Source organism: Phalacrocorax aristotelis, chromosome 9 (assembly GCF_949628215.1).
Source record: "Phalacrocorax aristotelis chromosome 9, bGulAri2.1, whole genome shotgun sequence".
Lineage (NCBI taxonomy): Eukaryota > Metazoa > Chordata > Aves > Suliformes > Phalacrocoracidae > Phalacrocorax > Phalacrocorax aristotelis.
In genome coordinates this window covers 35738197-35755926 of record NC_134284.1, presented here as the reverse complement: position 1 = coordinate 35755926, position 17730 = coordinate 35738197, and the positions used below count along the sequence as shown (strand labels likewise).

Here is a 17730-nt window from a genome sequence, read left to right as displayed (position 1 = left end):
CGGAGCAGCCGAGAGGTTAGTAGGTGGAGGGAAAGGTTGAGCTCCCCGGGAGCTGTTGTGTGTCAGGCCCAACCGCAGACTGAAGGACAACCGAAGCTGAGACTAGCAGCACAGAAAATCAAGGCATTTTGTATCGTCAAAGACTTACTAAATCTGATTCCCAACCTTGTCCTTAACAAGGAACACGCACCGCTCAAGCTCTTAAAAATTAAGACTGGGGTGATTTATTAATCTTGTTAAGAACTCTGATACAAAGCACAGTAAAAGGCCACAGACCAGTAAATAAAATGTGGCTTCTGGCCACTTTATAAATGCTGCTACACAGTACTACCAGTAAAACAGACTCACTCTCACACCAGTTCAAACACGTAGTTCAACTGGCAAATAAAAGTTCCATTCACTTATCAGTTTAAAAACTTTAATAAAGCTTTAAGTGTTTGCTGGTTTAAATGCTACCAATTTCCAAAATGGATTCATGATTAAGTTCAGTGAGATGTAAAGAAAGTTATTAGGTTTGGAAGGCAAGACTGTTCCTAAGCCAGAGGAAACACTTCTGACCGTAGAGGATTGCGAGAGTAGCAGACTGTATTATAGGCCTCAAGTCACTTAAATTTATACAGGTTATTAGCATTATCTGTAAATATACAATATAAACAATTGTACATACACGGCATATAGCTTTGTTCTCCAGAACAGTAGACAACTCTTTAGCTTAAGACATCTTCGCCTACCAAAACAAAAAGGCACATCTGAACAAGATGCATGCTATGTACGAGGGATCCTTTCCAATATCCGAGACAGGTAGTCCTTGTCCAGCCTTTCTCAAAATAAATCAATGTATCAGCATTTTGGTATTTAGATTTCAACCGATTGTTCTTTCTTGTCTTCAGCAGCAAATCAATGGCAATTAAGACATGGCATTAAAATAATCGAGAAGAGTAGCTGTCACTCACCAACCTCCAAGCTTACACAAAGTTAGGAGGCAAGCGGGCAGAGGTTTAAGATTGGTAACACTGTATATCCTCGTGTGGGGTCGGCATCCCATTGTTGGTTTGGGTTTTGGTTATTTTTTCTTTTTTTTTTTTAATTAAAAACAAAAAGGCCACTAGTGCTCCAATTTGAAAAAAATTCCACAGACGCACCTTTTTTTTTTGGCTCAGTGCAATTAAATGATGTCAGTTTAAATTCATTTAGTGTAGTTTACAGTGCAAAAGATACATTTTGTATACTGGCATAACTGTCGGCACTGAGGATGTGAAACAAGGCAATGCTGCTGATCACCTGAGGGTAATGCTGTTGAACAGACGCAGGCTAGAGCGTGTGTAGTCTTATTTTTCCAATTTAAACTTTTTTTTTTTTGATCAGCAGCACTTTAAGAGCATAATTTGTGAAAGTACTAGAATACACTGCCTTTTTTGAATAAATAAAAAAAAAAAAAGGAACTTTACAAATACTATTCCAGTGTCAATGACTACTATGGCTAAGGTCATTGAGGAGTTTCTGCATTTTCTAGCAAAGACAGTCTGTGCAAAGGAGGGTGGGAGAGCTCCCTTTTGTAAGTCTTTGGTGGCAGTTTTGGTAACTGAGGGCTCGAATTGTGCCGGGGTGGGACCGGGGGCGCAGGCGGGTGGACCAGGTTGTTGTGACTCGCGCTGATCACACAGCAGCGGCGCAGTACCCTGGGAGAGGGCGTGCTGGGGGGAGTGCCGGGAGAGCTGGGGCCCGTGCTCGCCTCCCTCAACCAGTCAGGATCTCGGTGCAAGCGTCCCACCGGTGGCGGCTGGAGGTTCAGAGGGCAGTTGATAAAGTGTTCCGGTGGCCGGAGCGGTACTGGTGGTGGAGTATCAGGAAGGGGATCCCGCGGGGGCGGAGGAGGAGGACTGTGCAGCGGCTGGTCAAAGGGGTTAGTGTAAGCAGGAGCACGAGGCTGTATCTTTGGAGGCGGCGGCTGCCGAGGAGGAATTGCTGGAGGATCGTCATCCAACTTTAAACTTCCCTACAGCATTACAGAGACAAAGACATTGTAAGACATGTAGGTGTTCAGATAAAGAGCGTATCTTCTGACTGATGCAGAATTCTTTCGCCGTCTGCTACTGGTGCTGTCAGAGACAGGATACTGGTGTAGCCGTACCTTTGATCTGAACACGACCACTATGTTCCTGAAGTGGCTAGCAGAGGAGCCTGAAACTTCAAAAGGGCAAGTGGATCACTGCATTTGGAAGTCTTTTAGACTAACAAAGTCCTGCTTGGCTAGACGGCTGGACTCAATGATCTTAAAGGCCTTTTCCAAGCTAAATGATTTTACGATTCTAGATGTTCCCTGATTTAATAGTAAAGTTATTCAATATAGGACAGAAATACCTTAGTATTAGAAGCATCCTGATCCATCTTTTTTCGTGGAGGAAGCGGAGGAGGGTTTTGAGGCTCATCGCTTAGTTTAGGAAAGCTACCCCACGAGCTGAAGAAAGTCTCTGGAGAGAGAAAAGCAGATATTTTACTGCTCGTGCAATATCTGAGGAACCTTTGCTAGAATGTTGAGCCAAACTAGAAGGAACTCAAATAAGTAGATCTTTGTGCTCAACGGCAACGTGAACCATGAACTTCAGTTGTATCAAAGATATGCATTGTCAACAGCTAACAGGCAATTCTAAAGGACAGAAAAATAAATACAGTGAACTCCTAGCGAGCACTTAAATAACCTTCTCTGCAATCCTCTGTCTTGCAGAATTTACCACAGTGCCTGCAGTTTGCCCGCACGCCTCAATTACACTTTGGAGTAGAAGTTTGGTCTTTCAGCCGTATGGGTACACTCTTCAAATTTGGAAGTTTAGCGGCTTCGTTAACAGGCCCGCAACACTTAAAGCGGGAGAACGATACACCGAGCAGAACAGATGACTAACTCTCACAGCATTTTTGAACATTTCTAGTCCTTCCTTTTTACAGGGGGTGAGGGAATCCTCAAAGTTAAGAATCAAAATAACGCCCTGACCTGTATTTGTGACTTTTGCTTTTTCTCTTAGGAGCGCACAGAGCTAGCTCTGTATCAGTATGTTAGGCACCTGTGCTCTCCAGTTTGACATTTGTATCATGTTATGAAAAAGTATATGTGCCTGTGTAATAAGGGAGTAAAAAGAGAAGCTGAAACCACAGATGAATACAGGATATCCCTCACAGCTGTGGTACGAAAAGTACCTCTTCTTTCCCAGCAACAGAACAATTATTTTCACTATGTGGTAATACAAAATTATCTGGTTGCTTCATTTGTAGCATTAGTCAAACAAAATAATCAAGAACATTCAAAATAGAAGCAAAATCACGCTAGAGCCTGGGCAAAAAAAACCTAAAACAAACCCAAACCAGACAGTTTTTAGACTTTACAGACAGCTTTACTGAACACTTGATCTGAAACCTATTTAAAAAATCCCCTCAGAACTCTGATGCACGCAACCCACATTTTCATGCCAGAGTTCAGATTTTAATTCCTATTTGCCTCTCCTGAAACCAGAAAAAGGAGAGTTATGTGAAACATTTAACAGAGTTACAGTACTCACTCGACTGTGGCAAACTGACAGGAGCAAAGATGCTGTTGTTACCTGTGAAATGAAATAGCGATTAGAGACTTGCCAGGCAGGACAACTGCACTACAGCACATAATGTATGCTTGCGAATGACCTCAAAGATCACAATCATCTCCAAGTTGATCTACTGCTAACACGAATTAAACTTCCTTATGTAAAATCTTCCTAAACTAGAGATTCTAAGTAGAATAACTTCGTTATTCTACTCTGTTCTGACACCACCGTGTTGTTGTTCACGTCCCCTGCGGCCCAAACCCCCTCAGCATTTGCCATATAAAAATTGATTGTTGTTTATGCCCCCTGTCAGGCTTAACCCGCCTGCCAGGCCTGCAGGCCCACCAGACCTGTCACACACTGCTTTCAAGACTACGGAGCTGCTCACAACTACAAGCAAAGCTGGGGCGTGTATTAGTGTATCTGAACTCAGAATGTAGTTTTTTTTTTTTACTCAAGACTGTGTTTTGGGGTGAGTGCCCTGACCATCCCCACTTCTGGCACTTCAGTTCACATCTCAAAACACACAGACTTGATTCCCTTCAAAATTAAACCAGAATCAGAAATTCACTCTAGTGAGCGCGTTCAGTCCGCAGGACCACTCCTGGAACACACACTGGTGTGGATGCCAGGTCCTCAGCACCTTTTTTGCTCTACAGATGTGCCATACGTGGTAAAGGAGGCGTAGCCCCTGCCTCACTGGGACATCTCCCATAAGAGATTGCCTCAGCTCCATTAGGCAAAAAGACTGAAAATGTCACATGTTAGTTAACTACTTACAGCAGGGATTTCCAAACCGTAGTACATGTAACACCGACACAGGAACTTCATAGTCCACAACTAGATTTTGCAACTTTTTTTTTTTTTCTTAAAAAAGGCTGGCATACACACCAATATATTTTTGGAAACCTGAGGGACAATTACAACTACTAAAACATACTGCACGCTTACCATAGGAACTGTTGAGATCGATATCTAAGAATACACTGAACTCTGAAGAAGCAGACACCGGTGGCGTAGACGGTGTGTTTGGAGAAGTTGGTGCTGATACGGTTGATTCATGCTCTGCCTCAGTGATTCTACTGAAACTTATCTTACTTGGTTCCTTTTCAAGCGGCAATGGATGACTTCTCAAGGTGCCAGAGGTCGAGCCGTGTCTGCCAGTATTGGGCCTTATCCCGGGAGATTTCAGGGGGTATGTTGTTTTTCTAGGCTGCAGAAAGTGAAGCTGGTTAGTACTGCTAACATTTCAGACAACAAAATTGCCAAGCCTCTAAGATATTTTAAAATAAGATACTTATCACATACACCTTAAACAGTGTTACAGCTACAATTGACTTGAGGTACAGTCTGCTGTTATCTGTACAGCAGTTTAGTGAAAATTTATGGATGCAGCTTAACAAATCTTTTTCCCCAGGTTATTATTCCATCCCCCACCCCCCTCCCAAGAGCTATGAAGAATGAAGAGCCACGTCTCAGATGCATGCCAGTCAGGACAAAACATGGGGAAGAGCAAGTCACAACCTTGGCAGAGAGAGTTATTTCAAGTGCCCCCCCCAGGCCTGCAGAAGAGCCTCCTTGCAGCACCGTAAGACACGCTTTGTGCTTATACCACAGAAGGTCACCAGGCCCCTACACACAGCCAAGACCAAGGACGCGCTCAGATGCACGTTGTCTACATCCTCTGATTTAGTCAGTACGAAATTCTTGTACACACATCACTGGTGTGACTGAAACAAGCCTCATTAGACTCAGGTGTAACACAGCAGAGATCAAAGCCGATTCTCTGAAGACGAATTACGTTCCCATCCTACGGTGGTATGCACGACTCCACCACATTACAGTACCCAGAACTGGACTTTCCTGAAATTCCAATAAGAATGTCTAGTTTGGAAAACATGAACTGTAAAGAATTCATGCCCAGATGACTGAGTCTGGCAGCATGGATATCTATTTTTAGAAAATATTTTCAAGAAATTACTGCAAGCAGTGTTTTTGCAACAGTAATTTGTCGTTTTCTTGCCATATTCATAATATCATTTTACTCTTTCCTCTAACAGGAGATTGCTAAAATGATTTATAGCTCTCCCCAAAATTAGAGATGTCTCCAGCTACTCAGAAGTACAATTACAACATATTAAAAAACCAAGCGTTCTAGAGAGCAACCTTTCTGCTTAAAAAAGAGCTCTGGACTCCGGTAGCTATTTTCTTAAAAAACAAGATTGCTACTCCTTTAAACGGAACTATATTTTGATCAGCAAGAAGGTTGCACCTTATCAGTTCTGTGGTATGCTTCTATTTTTGCACAATGCAAAACATTCAGACAAACAGAAATAAACTTCTACTTAAACAAAACTTAACACAATTATGTACAAAAGCCTTATTTCAATTAATATGAATATTTTATAAGATTTTGATACTGTGAAATGAAAGATGTTAAATGCTATTACATATTCAATTGAATGACTATATGCTAAGAACCCCACATTTAAGCTGTAATATTTTAGGTTTTGGGAAAAAAAGTTCATCCTAAAATATGCCAAAAGTAGTACGTTTTAGTAGCGACAAATGCCTGAAATAGAAGTATTTTAACATCATCTCATGATACAGAACTCTAAAGGAAATATATATGGCTTATTGAGTGAGCTACACATTCTTTTTCATAGTGGCTAGTGGATTTTTAGCTATTTCATTTGCAGGACAAGACTTACAAATCTAGGTGGTTGCTTGCAGTTTCGAGGTTCGATTTCTAATGACTTGTTGAAAAGATAATCTGTAAACTCTTTTTCTGGTATCTTCCCCATAGGATTGAGATTTTCAAAGAATTTCTGAATGAAACAAGCATCAATAATATTTAAAAAAATAAGCACATACATGGACTTTTATTGAAATGCTTGTAATTCACTGATTTAAAATCTAGCTTTTCACTATTCTGAAGCTTATTTCCAGAAAAAATGGAGTAAAATGTTCCCTGAAATAAATACAGAACCATCAAATGTAAGAAACAATCAAGTTCACAGTAATTTTCCTGACATGAGAGGACGACCTTGCTTCAAATAACTAGATAGGGTAAATGAAGTCTCTGTAAATTGTTTGCTAATATTTTTGACCACTGAATCACGTGCAGCACAGCAACGTTGAAGGCCACGCAAGAGCATCCGCTTGCCTTAAGAAGCTAACATCACAGACCAGGGAAGGAGCAGACTGCAGACAACGCAGTAGTGAAAGCAAAGGTTACGCTAATGCCATTTCGTAGAGGTGCTTTGGATGTGATCAATTAGCAAAGACCAGGAAGGGACAGAGGACAAAAGTAGGAAGGTCAGAGGCAGGGACAGAGCATGGCGCTAGGGCACAAGGACTGGAGGGAAGGCATGGCTAGGACAGGACTGGCACCAAGCTCCCCAAACGCCTGACAGCCCTGTGAAAGCTGCTCCTGCTGCAGCTGGAGTCTGGTGGTGAGCCACAGCATTCTCCATTTGTTCCTTTTTTCAGCAAAAATACTGCCACCCCTTGAACTTAATGCACTTCTTGGCTTAGGAATACAGTCAATCTCCTAAGCCTTTCCCAGACATGTCCGCAGCAATTAAATACACACTGCAAACAACATTTTAAACAGCAGTATTATTGCCCATTTAATTCTTCAGGTAGCCAGCTTTGTTGTTGCTTCCTGCCTGCTGCGGGTCCCTAGCTGAGATTGAGAGGTGTCCACGCTGCTGTTTTTTTGGGAAGGTTACAATTAGCTGTGCACTTAGGGAGTATGGCTGGCTACTTCAAGCTATTCTTTTAAATCATTATTCCCTCCATATAAAACCACCTACCTACCTTTACCTGGCTCGTTGTTTCAGCACCTGCCTTTAAATTCCTTTAAGTTATCTGGGATTCACTAGTCTGTCTTCGCTAAGTAACCACTCAAGCATCCTTTCGGTTCTAACGATAATGCTGGCTGACAGCGCTGCATCTCCACATCTGCTTAGCTTCTGCTGTGCTGAATAACTGTTGGCATCTGTGCTGAACTACATGCCTCTGAGTGTTAGCGGGGTCCAGGGGCTTTGGTCACAGGTGCCATTACAGAATGTCTGAAGGACTAAACGCACCAGGCACGTACAGAGCGTTTTAGGTTAAAGGCAACTGATTTTTCTCCAAAAGGTTCTACTCTTTAGTCAGTACGTCTTATTTATTCTGTTTTGTTGCCAAAAACCCTCTCTGATACCAGGCTGCAGAACAAGAATGGGATGAACAAGACCCAGAACACGGCATCCAAGTACACAAATCCCCACTTCTAGCTGTCCTTTGCTATGGTACTTTGTTGTCTACCAGCCGCTGTTCCCCCCTCTTCTGATGGTCACTGATCACACAAGATTAGGTCTAGTACTAGAAGATTATTTGGCAATTTTTTATTGTGTACGTTCTTTTCCCTTTCCTATCCCCAAACCAGATATTTAATGTTGGATTACCCGAATTTCCGGCTCTATCCGTAAACAGTAAGGCTGATTTTGATACTGCTGAATTTCTCCTGTAATTTCAGCCACTTTTCTCCTCTTACTGAAGTTAATTAATTCTTTCCCTTGTCTTTTAAGGAAGTCAGGATTCCCTTCTTCTGTCTTCAAAATATTTGTTAGGTATATTCCTGATAAAAAGAGAAGTATTGAATTTCATTTTCATTCCAAGAGCTGGCTTCATTCTTTCTAATGAATGATAAAGAAGTCTTAGCATAGGCAGACCATTCCCTTTAACACTCCAACAGTTTATTCATTGGCAAGAATGAATCAAGTCTGCATTTTACATAGGCACAATATATTATTGAAATAAAAGATTTAATTTCCTTCACATGAGATCCTGAGTTTAGAAAAAAACACCTTCAGGTCATCGCCATAAAAAGATTGCCAGTGTGGAGGCAGTGTTAAACAAAGTAAGGTAATATTCTTACCCATATAATACCAGTAATCCGTATGCTAAACTAGAATAATAAATTTTATATAGAAGACATTAAGTCTTTTATCTGATCCAGTGGAAGGTATCCCTGCCCATGGCAGGGAGGTTGGAACTATATGATTTTTAAGGTCCCTTCCAACCCAAACCATTCTATGAAGTCTAAAAACATTACAAACCTAGGTCAGGAGTCAAATTTTTTTAGAGCCAAACACAACCTTGAACACTTAAAGCGATAACAACACATCTGCATCAAACTCAAGACTGACACCACACAATATTAGCCTGCCCTGGTGTTACTTACCAAAGAAAGGCACACAGGGTGGATTGATTGACTTGAGCTTAGCTAGATACTTTTTAAAATGATCTTGACTTAATTCTACTGCTTCATCCAAAACTCTTTTTTTTCTTTCCTGTAGTGCCTAAGTTGTCAAAGAAAAAAAAATAGGGATGCAAAACTTCGCAATAGTACGGTTAGCAGAAACAAGGCAGTTCCCTAGCTCTCTTAGCAAAACTTAGGAACTGAAATTCAGATTTGAAAGAACCTCTTTTGTAAATGGCTTGCTCTGGACTACTGCACTATCAGTCCAACAATTTAGTCGCGTGAATCATGAGGCTACTTGTAAACAGACTATTAATTTTGCACGTAACAAAGGCTTCGTACTGCCTTTCAAAGACATACAAAACTCAGAACATTTTACGCACGCTATTTTTTCCTATTTGAGTCAAGGGAGGCTTTGCTGCCAAATCCTAGGCATTTCTTTTCCTTCGCAAGCGAAAAACAGTGTAGTAGCCTCTCTTCCTACTGTCCATCTAAACCATTGCAGCAGCTGTTTGTTTTTGCCTGTGACAGTCTGAATTTTCTGACTCTCTCATCCAGGAGAAGTTCTTGCAATCAACTAAAATCCAAGTTTTAGCTACCCCCTCCCATGCTCTTCTACCCCCACATATTTTGTGTAGGTAGGAAATGTGGCCTTTCAAGCCTTCCAGTCCGGCGTTCTCAGCCCCAGGATCCTCCTCTTTCATACCCTTTAAAATGCTGGACTGAAGCAACAGGTTCATTTCAGACAGGTTAATGCACAACAATCGAATGGCCATGGTGTTTCCCCTTTTTGGGCTAAATACACATGAGAAAACATTCGCTGAAAAGCTCCCCTTCACATTACAAACCCTCTGAGATACCCAGCCCATCTCCCGTGTTTTCTCATAAATAGCTTTGAACATTTCACACTTGTTTTCTTCCAAGTGCGATATAGATAGTGTGGATTTCACGTCAGAAGCGTGAGAGATATATTTCTGGATTCTTATTATTTTTTTTTCCCCAAGAGCAATGCCCAAAACTTACCTCAAATGTGTGATCTAGTCTGTACACTGACACAGAGTTGACTGCACTGACGATCTCCAAAACACCATTGAAATTATTCAGATCTTGAAAAACCTGCAGGATTTCTATAATCCTACTTAGCACAGCCACTCGCTCTTCAAAGTTCTCGGTTTCCACGATGCACCTAATCAAAAGACATAATTTGAGAAACACTGATAAATAAAACCTGACATTTTGCTAGCTACTAAATAAAAAATTTCCAAGCAGAAACTGTACAGTACATCCAGTATGCACATTTTGGCTCGCTCTCAAGAATCTCAAGTACAAATTCAAATAATCACATCTTACATATGTTCGAGTTGGAAAGCCAAGAAAGGTTTTGGCATATCCTGTAAAATAACGAAGCACACCCCAAGCGAGATGCAGGATAAGCAGGGTGACTCTTATGCTGCTGTATCTACAGTAGCATTTTAAATTGGCTAGGTTAGGTAAACACAAAAACTGCTACACCCTTCTGACTACGGCACCGGCCATGTCCTCAGAAGTACTTAATCATCTCATACGAGAAGGGAGTGAGACTAAGATAAGGGGACAGCCACAACAGCGCTTTCATCGGAGATGCAGAAAAGTGGTGCCGAGTCCTGCACTGCCTTCAACACCTTTTGATGTACTGTAGAAATGCAAGTAGGACCCATGCTGAGGAAGTGGATGTACTGGAAAAAAATACCTTCTAGTCTCAGGAAGAGGGAGCATACACGACTGGCATGGCACACACCCCTGAACCAGAAACTGAAATTACTGTAACACCCTACAGCCACCTCAAGAAATCAAAGAGCAAAGTAATGTTTCTCTCTGAATTTCAGTAGGAGTTAATGCCACTACGCTATCACCACCTGTACTTACTTTTCAAACCAAAGAGTAAGATTGGTAGTATGACGAATCATTTTCAATAGATTTGGGGAGTTAATTTCCTTATCTTCTTTAGTCCACACACTACCAACGAGTTCAGAAGGCTGTACTGCCCTGGTAATGACAAAGCAAGATGCAGAAGAACGCTCAATACAAATAATAATTGTATGTTCTGTGTTTGCATTAAAAGATTATTTCTTCCCTTAATCACTTGATATTTCACAAACGCAATCCAAACTAATCTACAGCAAAACAGTTACTTAAAGTAACTTTTTGACGAGTATTTGACTATAGGAGGAAATACATTTTTATCTTAATTAAACTGGCATTTTTGCATAAGTATTTTCAGATAAGAAAAGTACAAAGGAGTGAGTTTAATTTCCTGAAAGCATAAGAAAGGATCTTAAAGACAGATAGAGGTTTGTTTTTTTTTTTTTAAAGTAGGAAGCTGAAGTACTTTGAGCAACCTGAAGTGGCCTATTCCCATAGAAAATCTGCTGTCACTGAAGCATTAAAGGATGCTTCACCTTCGAGTTTTGCAAGACCTCAAAGAATTTCTACCCATCAAAACCTATGTCTCACATCAGGGCTAGCTCTCTTTATCACAGGTAACAACAGAGCTGGGAAACAGCAGAATACTTATGGCACCAGACAAAAAAAACCTCTTCATAAATAGATTGGAGGACCTTGACGTCCCCGTGCTGGGGTTACATGCCTATAGCACCTGGGCCTTTGCTATGCAGCTCTAAAGGGAAGGTCCAGAGACAATCGTGTTCTCTTTTTATGACGTAACAAGCGTTTCTTATTAATGTAACACTGAGTTTGCTTTTAGCAAGGAGACACTACAAGTTAGTATTATATACAAGTAATATTTTAGTGTCCTTCCTGGTACTTATTTATGCTGTCGGTCTAATATGGAGATTAAAACACCGTTTTTTTTCCTTGCGTATTTTGCTATTGATCAGGTGGCAAGAAAACCTCTTTCCATAAATTCTGAAAGTCAAGGGGACGTACTTTTGACTGATTCTACTCAATAGGACTCTTTCTTGCTCAAATAATCTCAAAAAGACATGTATCAGTTCAATGCCTACCTATAAAGGTCAGACTCAAGAAGCGTCAGCTGTCGAGCAATTTCTATAGGATGCAGAGTCATGAGGTCCAGCGTTTCGCTGTGCCCAACACGCCAAATGTGCCACTCGATTGGGGGAGGCGGGCTCTCAAAGGTGATGTTGTGACTAATTCCATTTGCTTGAGCTTTCTTTCTCTTGATGATTTTAGCAATTGATTCCACCCACTTCTTCATGGATTTTCCTGCAAACAGAAACCATTAACCCCCACCTCTTTTTAATACCATCCTAACTGACTTTTGATAATTTAATAAAGCTAATCCCCCCCCCAAATTGTACATGTACGCAAGATTCTGCATTTCTGTATGCAAATTAATTAGGTTTGTAGTTCCCTATTTTTTTCTTATGGGTTCTTGCACCTGTATCAGTTGGCAAATACAGACACATGTGAACGAATTCTTGGGTGCTCAGTTGTGTTTAACCACATTTACTGACAGCTTTTGAATGGGGGGGAAAAAAGTGACCCTGTATACATTGTATTTTACTTTTTCCCCTCAGCTGCAGCCATCTCCACTTTGACTGCTAGCTTCATCTACTTAGAGGAGAACTAAAAAAGTAAGCAAGCAGCTTTAAGTGAGGTCTTTGCACCATGCCGTACTAGTGCACTGCAGAAAAAAGATTAGAGAAATACATATTCACAGCATCAGTCCAACATTTACAGTACACAAAATGTGGAAAAGATAGGAAGTACCTTCAGCAGTTTAAGACAAATACCTTTTAAGAGTAACTAAACTGATTTATTCCTCTCTGTTCAGAATTGGTTAGCATGGAGACCTCTGTAAAAGACAAACTACCAGCCTCTTAAGTTTGTCTCAGAATTATATTGCCCAACATATGGTCTGGCAATCCGAAGAGTAAAGTCTAGAATTGCCAGGATAATGATTAAAATTGACATGTCAACACTGTTGCACTCATAGGCTGCCAAAAAAATCTGCTAGCTTGTAAAGGCTTGCTCTAGAGGAAGCCATACCAAACGGGCCAGGTATCCTCTCCTAAATGGATAATGATTTTCAGCTGGAACTTTCAATAAATGGGAAAAGAACAAGATGGAAAAAACTAGTCTCAGTAACCAAGAGGGAGAGAATTCTCTACGAATACAACACGGGGAGGAGGAAGGTGACAGTCTGAATTACAGAGTCGGGCAAGGATGAACATTTCTGTCCAGAAGTAAATACACTGAAGGTAAATATCATAATGATTGAAGTAATTTTGGGTAGTTGTTTAGGCTCCAGGCCAAAGCTTGCTCATGTAAAGGAGAGTCTCATAAACAGCTCAATTAAAGGCATTCAAATTACTCATGTGTGTAAAAGATATTCTCATGCCTACAACCTGTCAGGATTAGACCAGCAGGTTGTACCAAAATGTGGAAGAACAACAGGACCACCGACTACCATACCTCTTACACTGGAAATAAACGTCTCCAATCTCTCTAGTAACTCCAGATCTCTTTCAAAGTCATAAAAATGGTGCTCTACCCAGTGACGAAAAACATTTAATATTCTGAGGAAAGAGAGAAAAAAATAAAATATTATGTTTGTTTTTAAGGACTTCCAAGGCTCACCCCATGTAAACACTAAATAAATCCAATTCTACAAAAGCTGACTTCCAGATTCATGCAGTTGACTACTATCAAAATACATAGAGACAAAAGGGCAGAACAAAGACTAGGCATGGCACCAACGACCACAGAAGTCCCCAGGTATTTAAAACCTAATTTTCCAGTCTCAGCATATATATATATATAGTTTGGTCATTTTTGGAAATCTTAATTAAAGAATGCTAGTGTTGAGGTCATTTCAGAAGAGGAGAAAACGTATCAAAATCAAATAAAACTGGTATTTCTCATGTAATTTTCTCTTTTTTTTTAAACTAAAAAACCCTTAAAAAGCTAATTAGGGTCTCTCATTTTTAATTTTTTCTTTCCTAAACACAAATTTCAGCTTAGAAGTTGTTGCAAGTGTACTGCCCTACTTTTACAACTTTTTAGTTACACAAATGGCCATAGTAGATCCAGTACTTCCTTTAACGGTAACACTAAACTCTCGATTTTTCTCTACACTGTCTTTAACAGACCACTCAGAAACAAGCCTCTAAAAGTGAACTACAACTGCTCTTCTGCCTTCTACTCTTAGGATGTATCAGAATAAAAAAACTGGTTTGCCTCTTCTTCAGGTAAACAAATTGAGCTCATACCTCAAAACTCTGATTTATTGGGGTGCACCGTATCACCTTACCTGAAGAGAGAGCAAAAATCTCCTACATCAGCTACTACAACAGATTTTCCCAGTGCCAATCAGAGAGGTGGGACAGGATGATGGGGCTAAAGGAGAGCGGACTGCCTCAGAGGAGACGGCTACAGTGAGATGTGGTTACTCCTCCACCATCGCCTTTGCAGAAGTGTCTCGGCTGTAAGCAGAGTGCTGCTGAACTCGCCCACTCTTCAGAGCTCAGGCTATTAAGGTAAACCAGTGCTAACTGCGTATCAGACTCCTGTTTGCTGTGGCTCAAAAGCTGGGGTGAGAACATCTTGAGTGGGACAGGGCAGACACCTGACTGTAATCTGCCAGTCCGTTGTGAGTCAGAGCACTAGAGAAGCTGGCTGGTTTAGCTTGATCAGATGAAGTGTGCTCTATGTGAATACATGGAGAAGTAAACAGTTCTCCCCAGTGTGTAAGTTAAAGAATAAGGTTTATCCCATGAAAGAATGGCTACCCAAACAGATCATTTAGGCTGGAAATTCATGATGGCTTCTAACTGTCAAAGGAGTGATGTTTTGACACAAGCTCCCAGTAACAGTAACGCAGGATCTTATCTAATCAGTCTTTGCCTTGGAGATATCACTGTAGGAACACTGAAAAAGCAAGAAAGATTGCCTGGTTCTGCTGACTCCATTTCCAGCTTAGCACCTCCTCTTTCTCATGACCTCACATGCATTTCATCTAGTCAAAGACATTACCGTTTCCACGCCTGTGCACTGCACAGCACGTCTACAGCATTTTCTACAAGATGGGGAGTAAGTGCTGGGGAGGGAGGGGAGGGAAGGGGGGGATGAGTATCTTCACATTCTCCACCTTCTTCCCTAATCTCAGATCTCTCTGAATTAAAGGTCAATGCTATTAACAATACTGGAAATTACAAAGTGCTGGGCATATCAACCTAGCAGCTCAAATTCAGACACTTATTTTCAACTGTAACACAGTTGAGAGTTTCAAGCTACTAAAACACGTAGAACCTCCTCAACTGAAAGATTAACTATAAGTCACAGAAGGGTGTGTGTTAAATAGCAGCTTTAAACCACATCTCTGATAGAGCAGGCACTCATAAATGGACTCAGCTCACCAACCATAGCATAAATTAGATAGCAAAGAGTAGCTGTCACAATAGGAGGTATCTCTCAAACAAGGGAAGAAACCAGAGATCAAAACCAAAGACCCTGGAAGCTTTGGAACACGACACAGGTTTCAAACAGCTCAAATATAACGTATGAAGGCAAAAGTGCTAAATCAATTTTGGAAATGAATAGCAAGAAACATGGCTAATTGCTGCCTCAAGCTTTTCTACAGGTTCCAGTTCACTGGTAAGCACTTGCCCTGCTCAGCTACGCAGTCAGAAAGTGCTGCAGGAAGTTACATTTGTACCAAGCAAAGGGGCACCGTGAGGAGGTCCCAAGCAACTTCCAGCCTAGCTAGTAGAGGAGGCGATAAAAAATAGCATCAAAAGCAATACAACAGCCCATTCTGTGTGAGTTTCTGTGAAGGGGCTCTATAGGCACCTACGTGGATGGATGCAGAAACAGTCACCAGAAAACAGCAAGCTGAGACCAGGACAAGTATGCACTGAGAGGCAGCGCGTGAAGCTCTCCCAGGAACTGATAACTCCTGGGACTAGTGGTCTTGTTGAGCCCAGAGGAGCTGATAAACAGAGAACACCAAGGGCTTGACAAATCTGTACAAGGCCATGAACACACACAACTATGAAGGTTACACTGAGGCTGTATAACTCGGACTACATCCAAGAAGGTGGTGGCAGCTATGCATTGACAAATGCTACAGTATTACATACGTATTTGTATTTTTTATATATATATACGCACACAGGTATATGATGAAAATGGGACTCCTAACTTTCTGAACCTTGCAGGTACCGGCATGTCAGTATGACCTTTCACTTTGGGTAAACTGCTGTTTGTCCAAACAGTTAACTATGAATGACTGTGGGCAGTAAGGCAACAACTGAGTGTATGGTGCGTATAGTTATCTGCCATTAATAGTAACATCTTGATGCTACTAATAAAAACGGTTTAATGAATAAAAGTTGTTTTAGCACATATTGGTTGTGATCTGTGCCTCCTCCTGACTTGATCCCCCATCAGGGAAACAATTAGCCTCATTCATGCTAGAAACACTTAATTGTTCCCCAAGTTAGCTTGGTCAGCAAGACCTTGAAGATTCACTGCAGCCCGTTGCAATGTGCAGCACAGACAAGAGTCTCCCTGTCTGCGTGCAAATACATCAACGGGGCTGGGAAAGGGAGTAAAATACCAGCAGCATAGAAAAAAATGGAAACAGAGAAACTATCTTCATAGGGCCTGTTAACAAGGAATCCATTCAAAATGCAGTCAGAAACACTTTCAGTTGTACATCTCTCACCCACACCCGCTTTACATAGCAGCCATACAGCGTTCTTGTGGGCGGTGATCACAGCTGTGAGCGGCACAGAACCGAAGTACAGTTGCAACAACAACAGAAGTCAGTATGACTAATCAGAACATGATTTGGGATATTAGCCTGGTTGCAGACAGTGTAAGTCCCTACTTGACAGCACAGCAGTCTCCAAAAGAGATTACTGTCTCCAGCATCAGCATATAATCAGTGAACTAAAATATGGCTTTAACAGAACAAATTTAAAAGCAAATAAACCTGAGTTGCACAGGCTGGACATATTCCTTGCGAAATCGCTTAAGGTCTGCACTGATAGGCTGCTCTCCTTTCTCGATAGCCAGTCTGTCTGCTTCAGTAGGCTCAGGCTCCGGGATTTCAAACCTATGAATAAAAGTACCAAAAAACTGATGGCAATTAAGATAAAAACACAAACCTTTTATGCAGGACATGAAGAGTAATTGCATTTTAAAAAAATTCAGTGCGGTGAAACTGAAGCACTCATACCCAGTTTGCCTGGAATTCCCTCCTCCCCTGGCTATGTACTGCTAACACACCCAGCTCTCGCCCCGGTAATTCGCTGGTTCTCTGGTCATCACAAGATGTCTAGACTGGGATATAAGGTTTTTAACTACCTGCTACCTTGATTAAGCGAAGATTAGAAGAAAGCTTAAGAGCGGCTTTATCACACTGTATTAAAATGCTGTTTACATCAAGAGTCTGTACCTTTCAAACAAACTGCTTAGAACATTTCCGTTCTTATTTGCATCGAGGCTTAGGCATACTCAAATACACTCTCATGATTAAGTTAAGCAGTTCAAAACATTACCACCCCACAGCTGAGGCACCCCAAGTGCTCTAGCTAATAATTCGGGTAACTCATTTGACAAACTGCGAAAAGGAAGCTTGCATTAAAAACTTGAATCACTGTATCCCATTTTAGAAGTTACTGTTTCATGAGCTTCACTAAAATGTGCGCCACATGGCACAGAGAACCCGAGCAGAAAAAGAGCAGGTGAATGAACACAAAGCCTTTCAAGGTCTTCCAAAAGGATGACCACTGCTCACCTTTCAATCAGTAAACTCAGCAGTTCCTGGGGCTTGCAAAAGGAACGGTATGTGGTAAGGAAAGTACGTACAAAATTAGGATCTGTAAACAGAGAATAAGGAAATGATAATGAGTGTTTTTTTTATCCAATTGCAAAATATCA

General features: G+C 41.2%; 1 protein-coding gene across 1 annotated transcript in view; it reads right to left on the bottom strand.

The window, feature by feature from the left end:
• Positions 1–201: 201 nt before the first annotated feature.
• The window catches only part of SOS2 (SOS Ras/Rho guanine nucleotide exchange factor 2), a 55780-nt gene continuing 38251 nt past the window's right edge, over positions 202–17730 (bottom strand). The window contains exons 11-23 of the mRNA XM_075104383.1: positions 17588–17669; positions 16781–16903; positions 13258–13361; positions 11826–12045; positions 10729–10848; positions 9847–10009; positions 8806–8923; positions 8027–8199; positions 6284–6400; positions 4524–4785; positions 3552–3593; positions 2362–2471; positions 202–1996 (exon numbers count right to left, since the gene is read on the bottom strand). Coding sequence (XP_074960484.1) covers positions 1487–1996; positions 2362–2471; positions 3552–3593; positions 4524–4785; positions 6284–6400; positions 8027–8199; positions 8806–8923; positions 9847–10009; positions 10729–10848; positions 11826–12045; positions 13258–13361; positions 16781–16903; positions 17588–17669 — 2144 coding nt within the window. The 3' untranslated portion in view covers positions 202–1486. The remainder of the gene's footprint in view (positions 1997–2361; positions 2472–3551; positions 3594–4523; positions 4786–6283; positions 6401–8026; positions 8200–8805; positions 8924–9846; positions 10010–10728; positions 10849–11825; positions 12046–13257; positions 13362–16780; positions 16904–17587; positions 17670–17730) is intronic.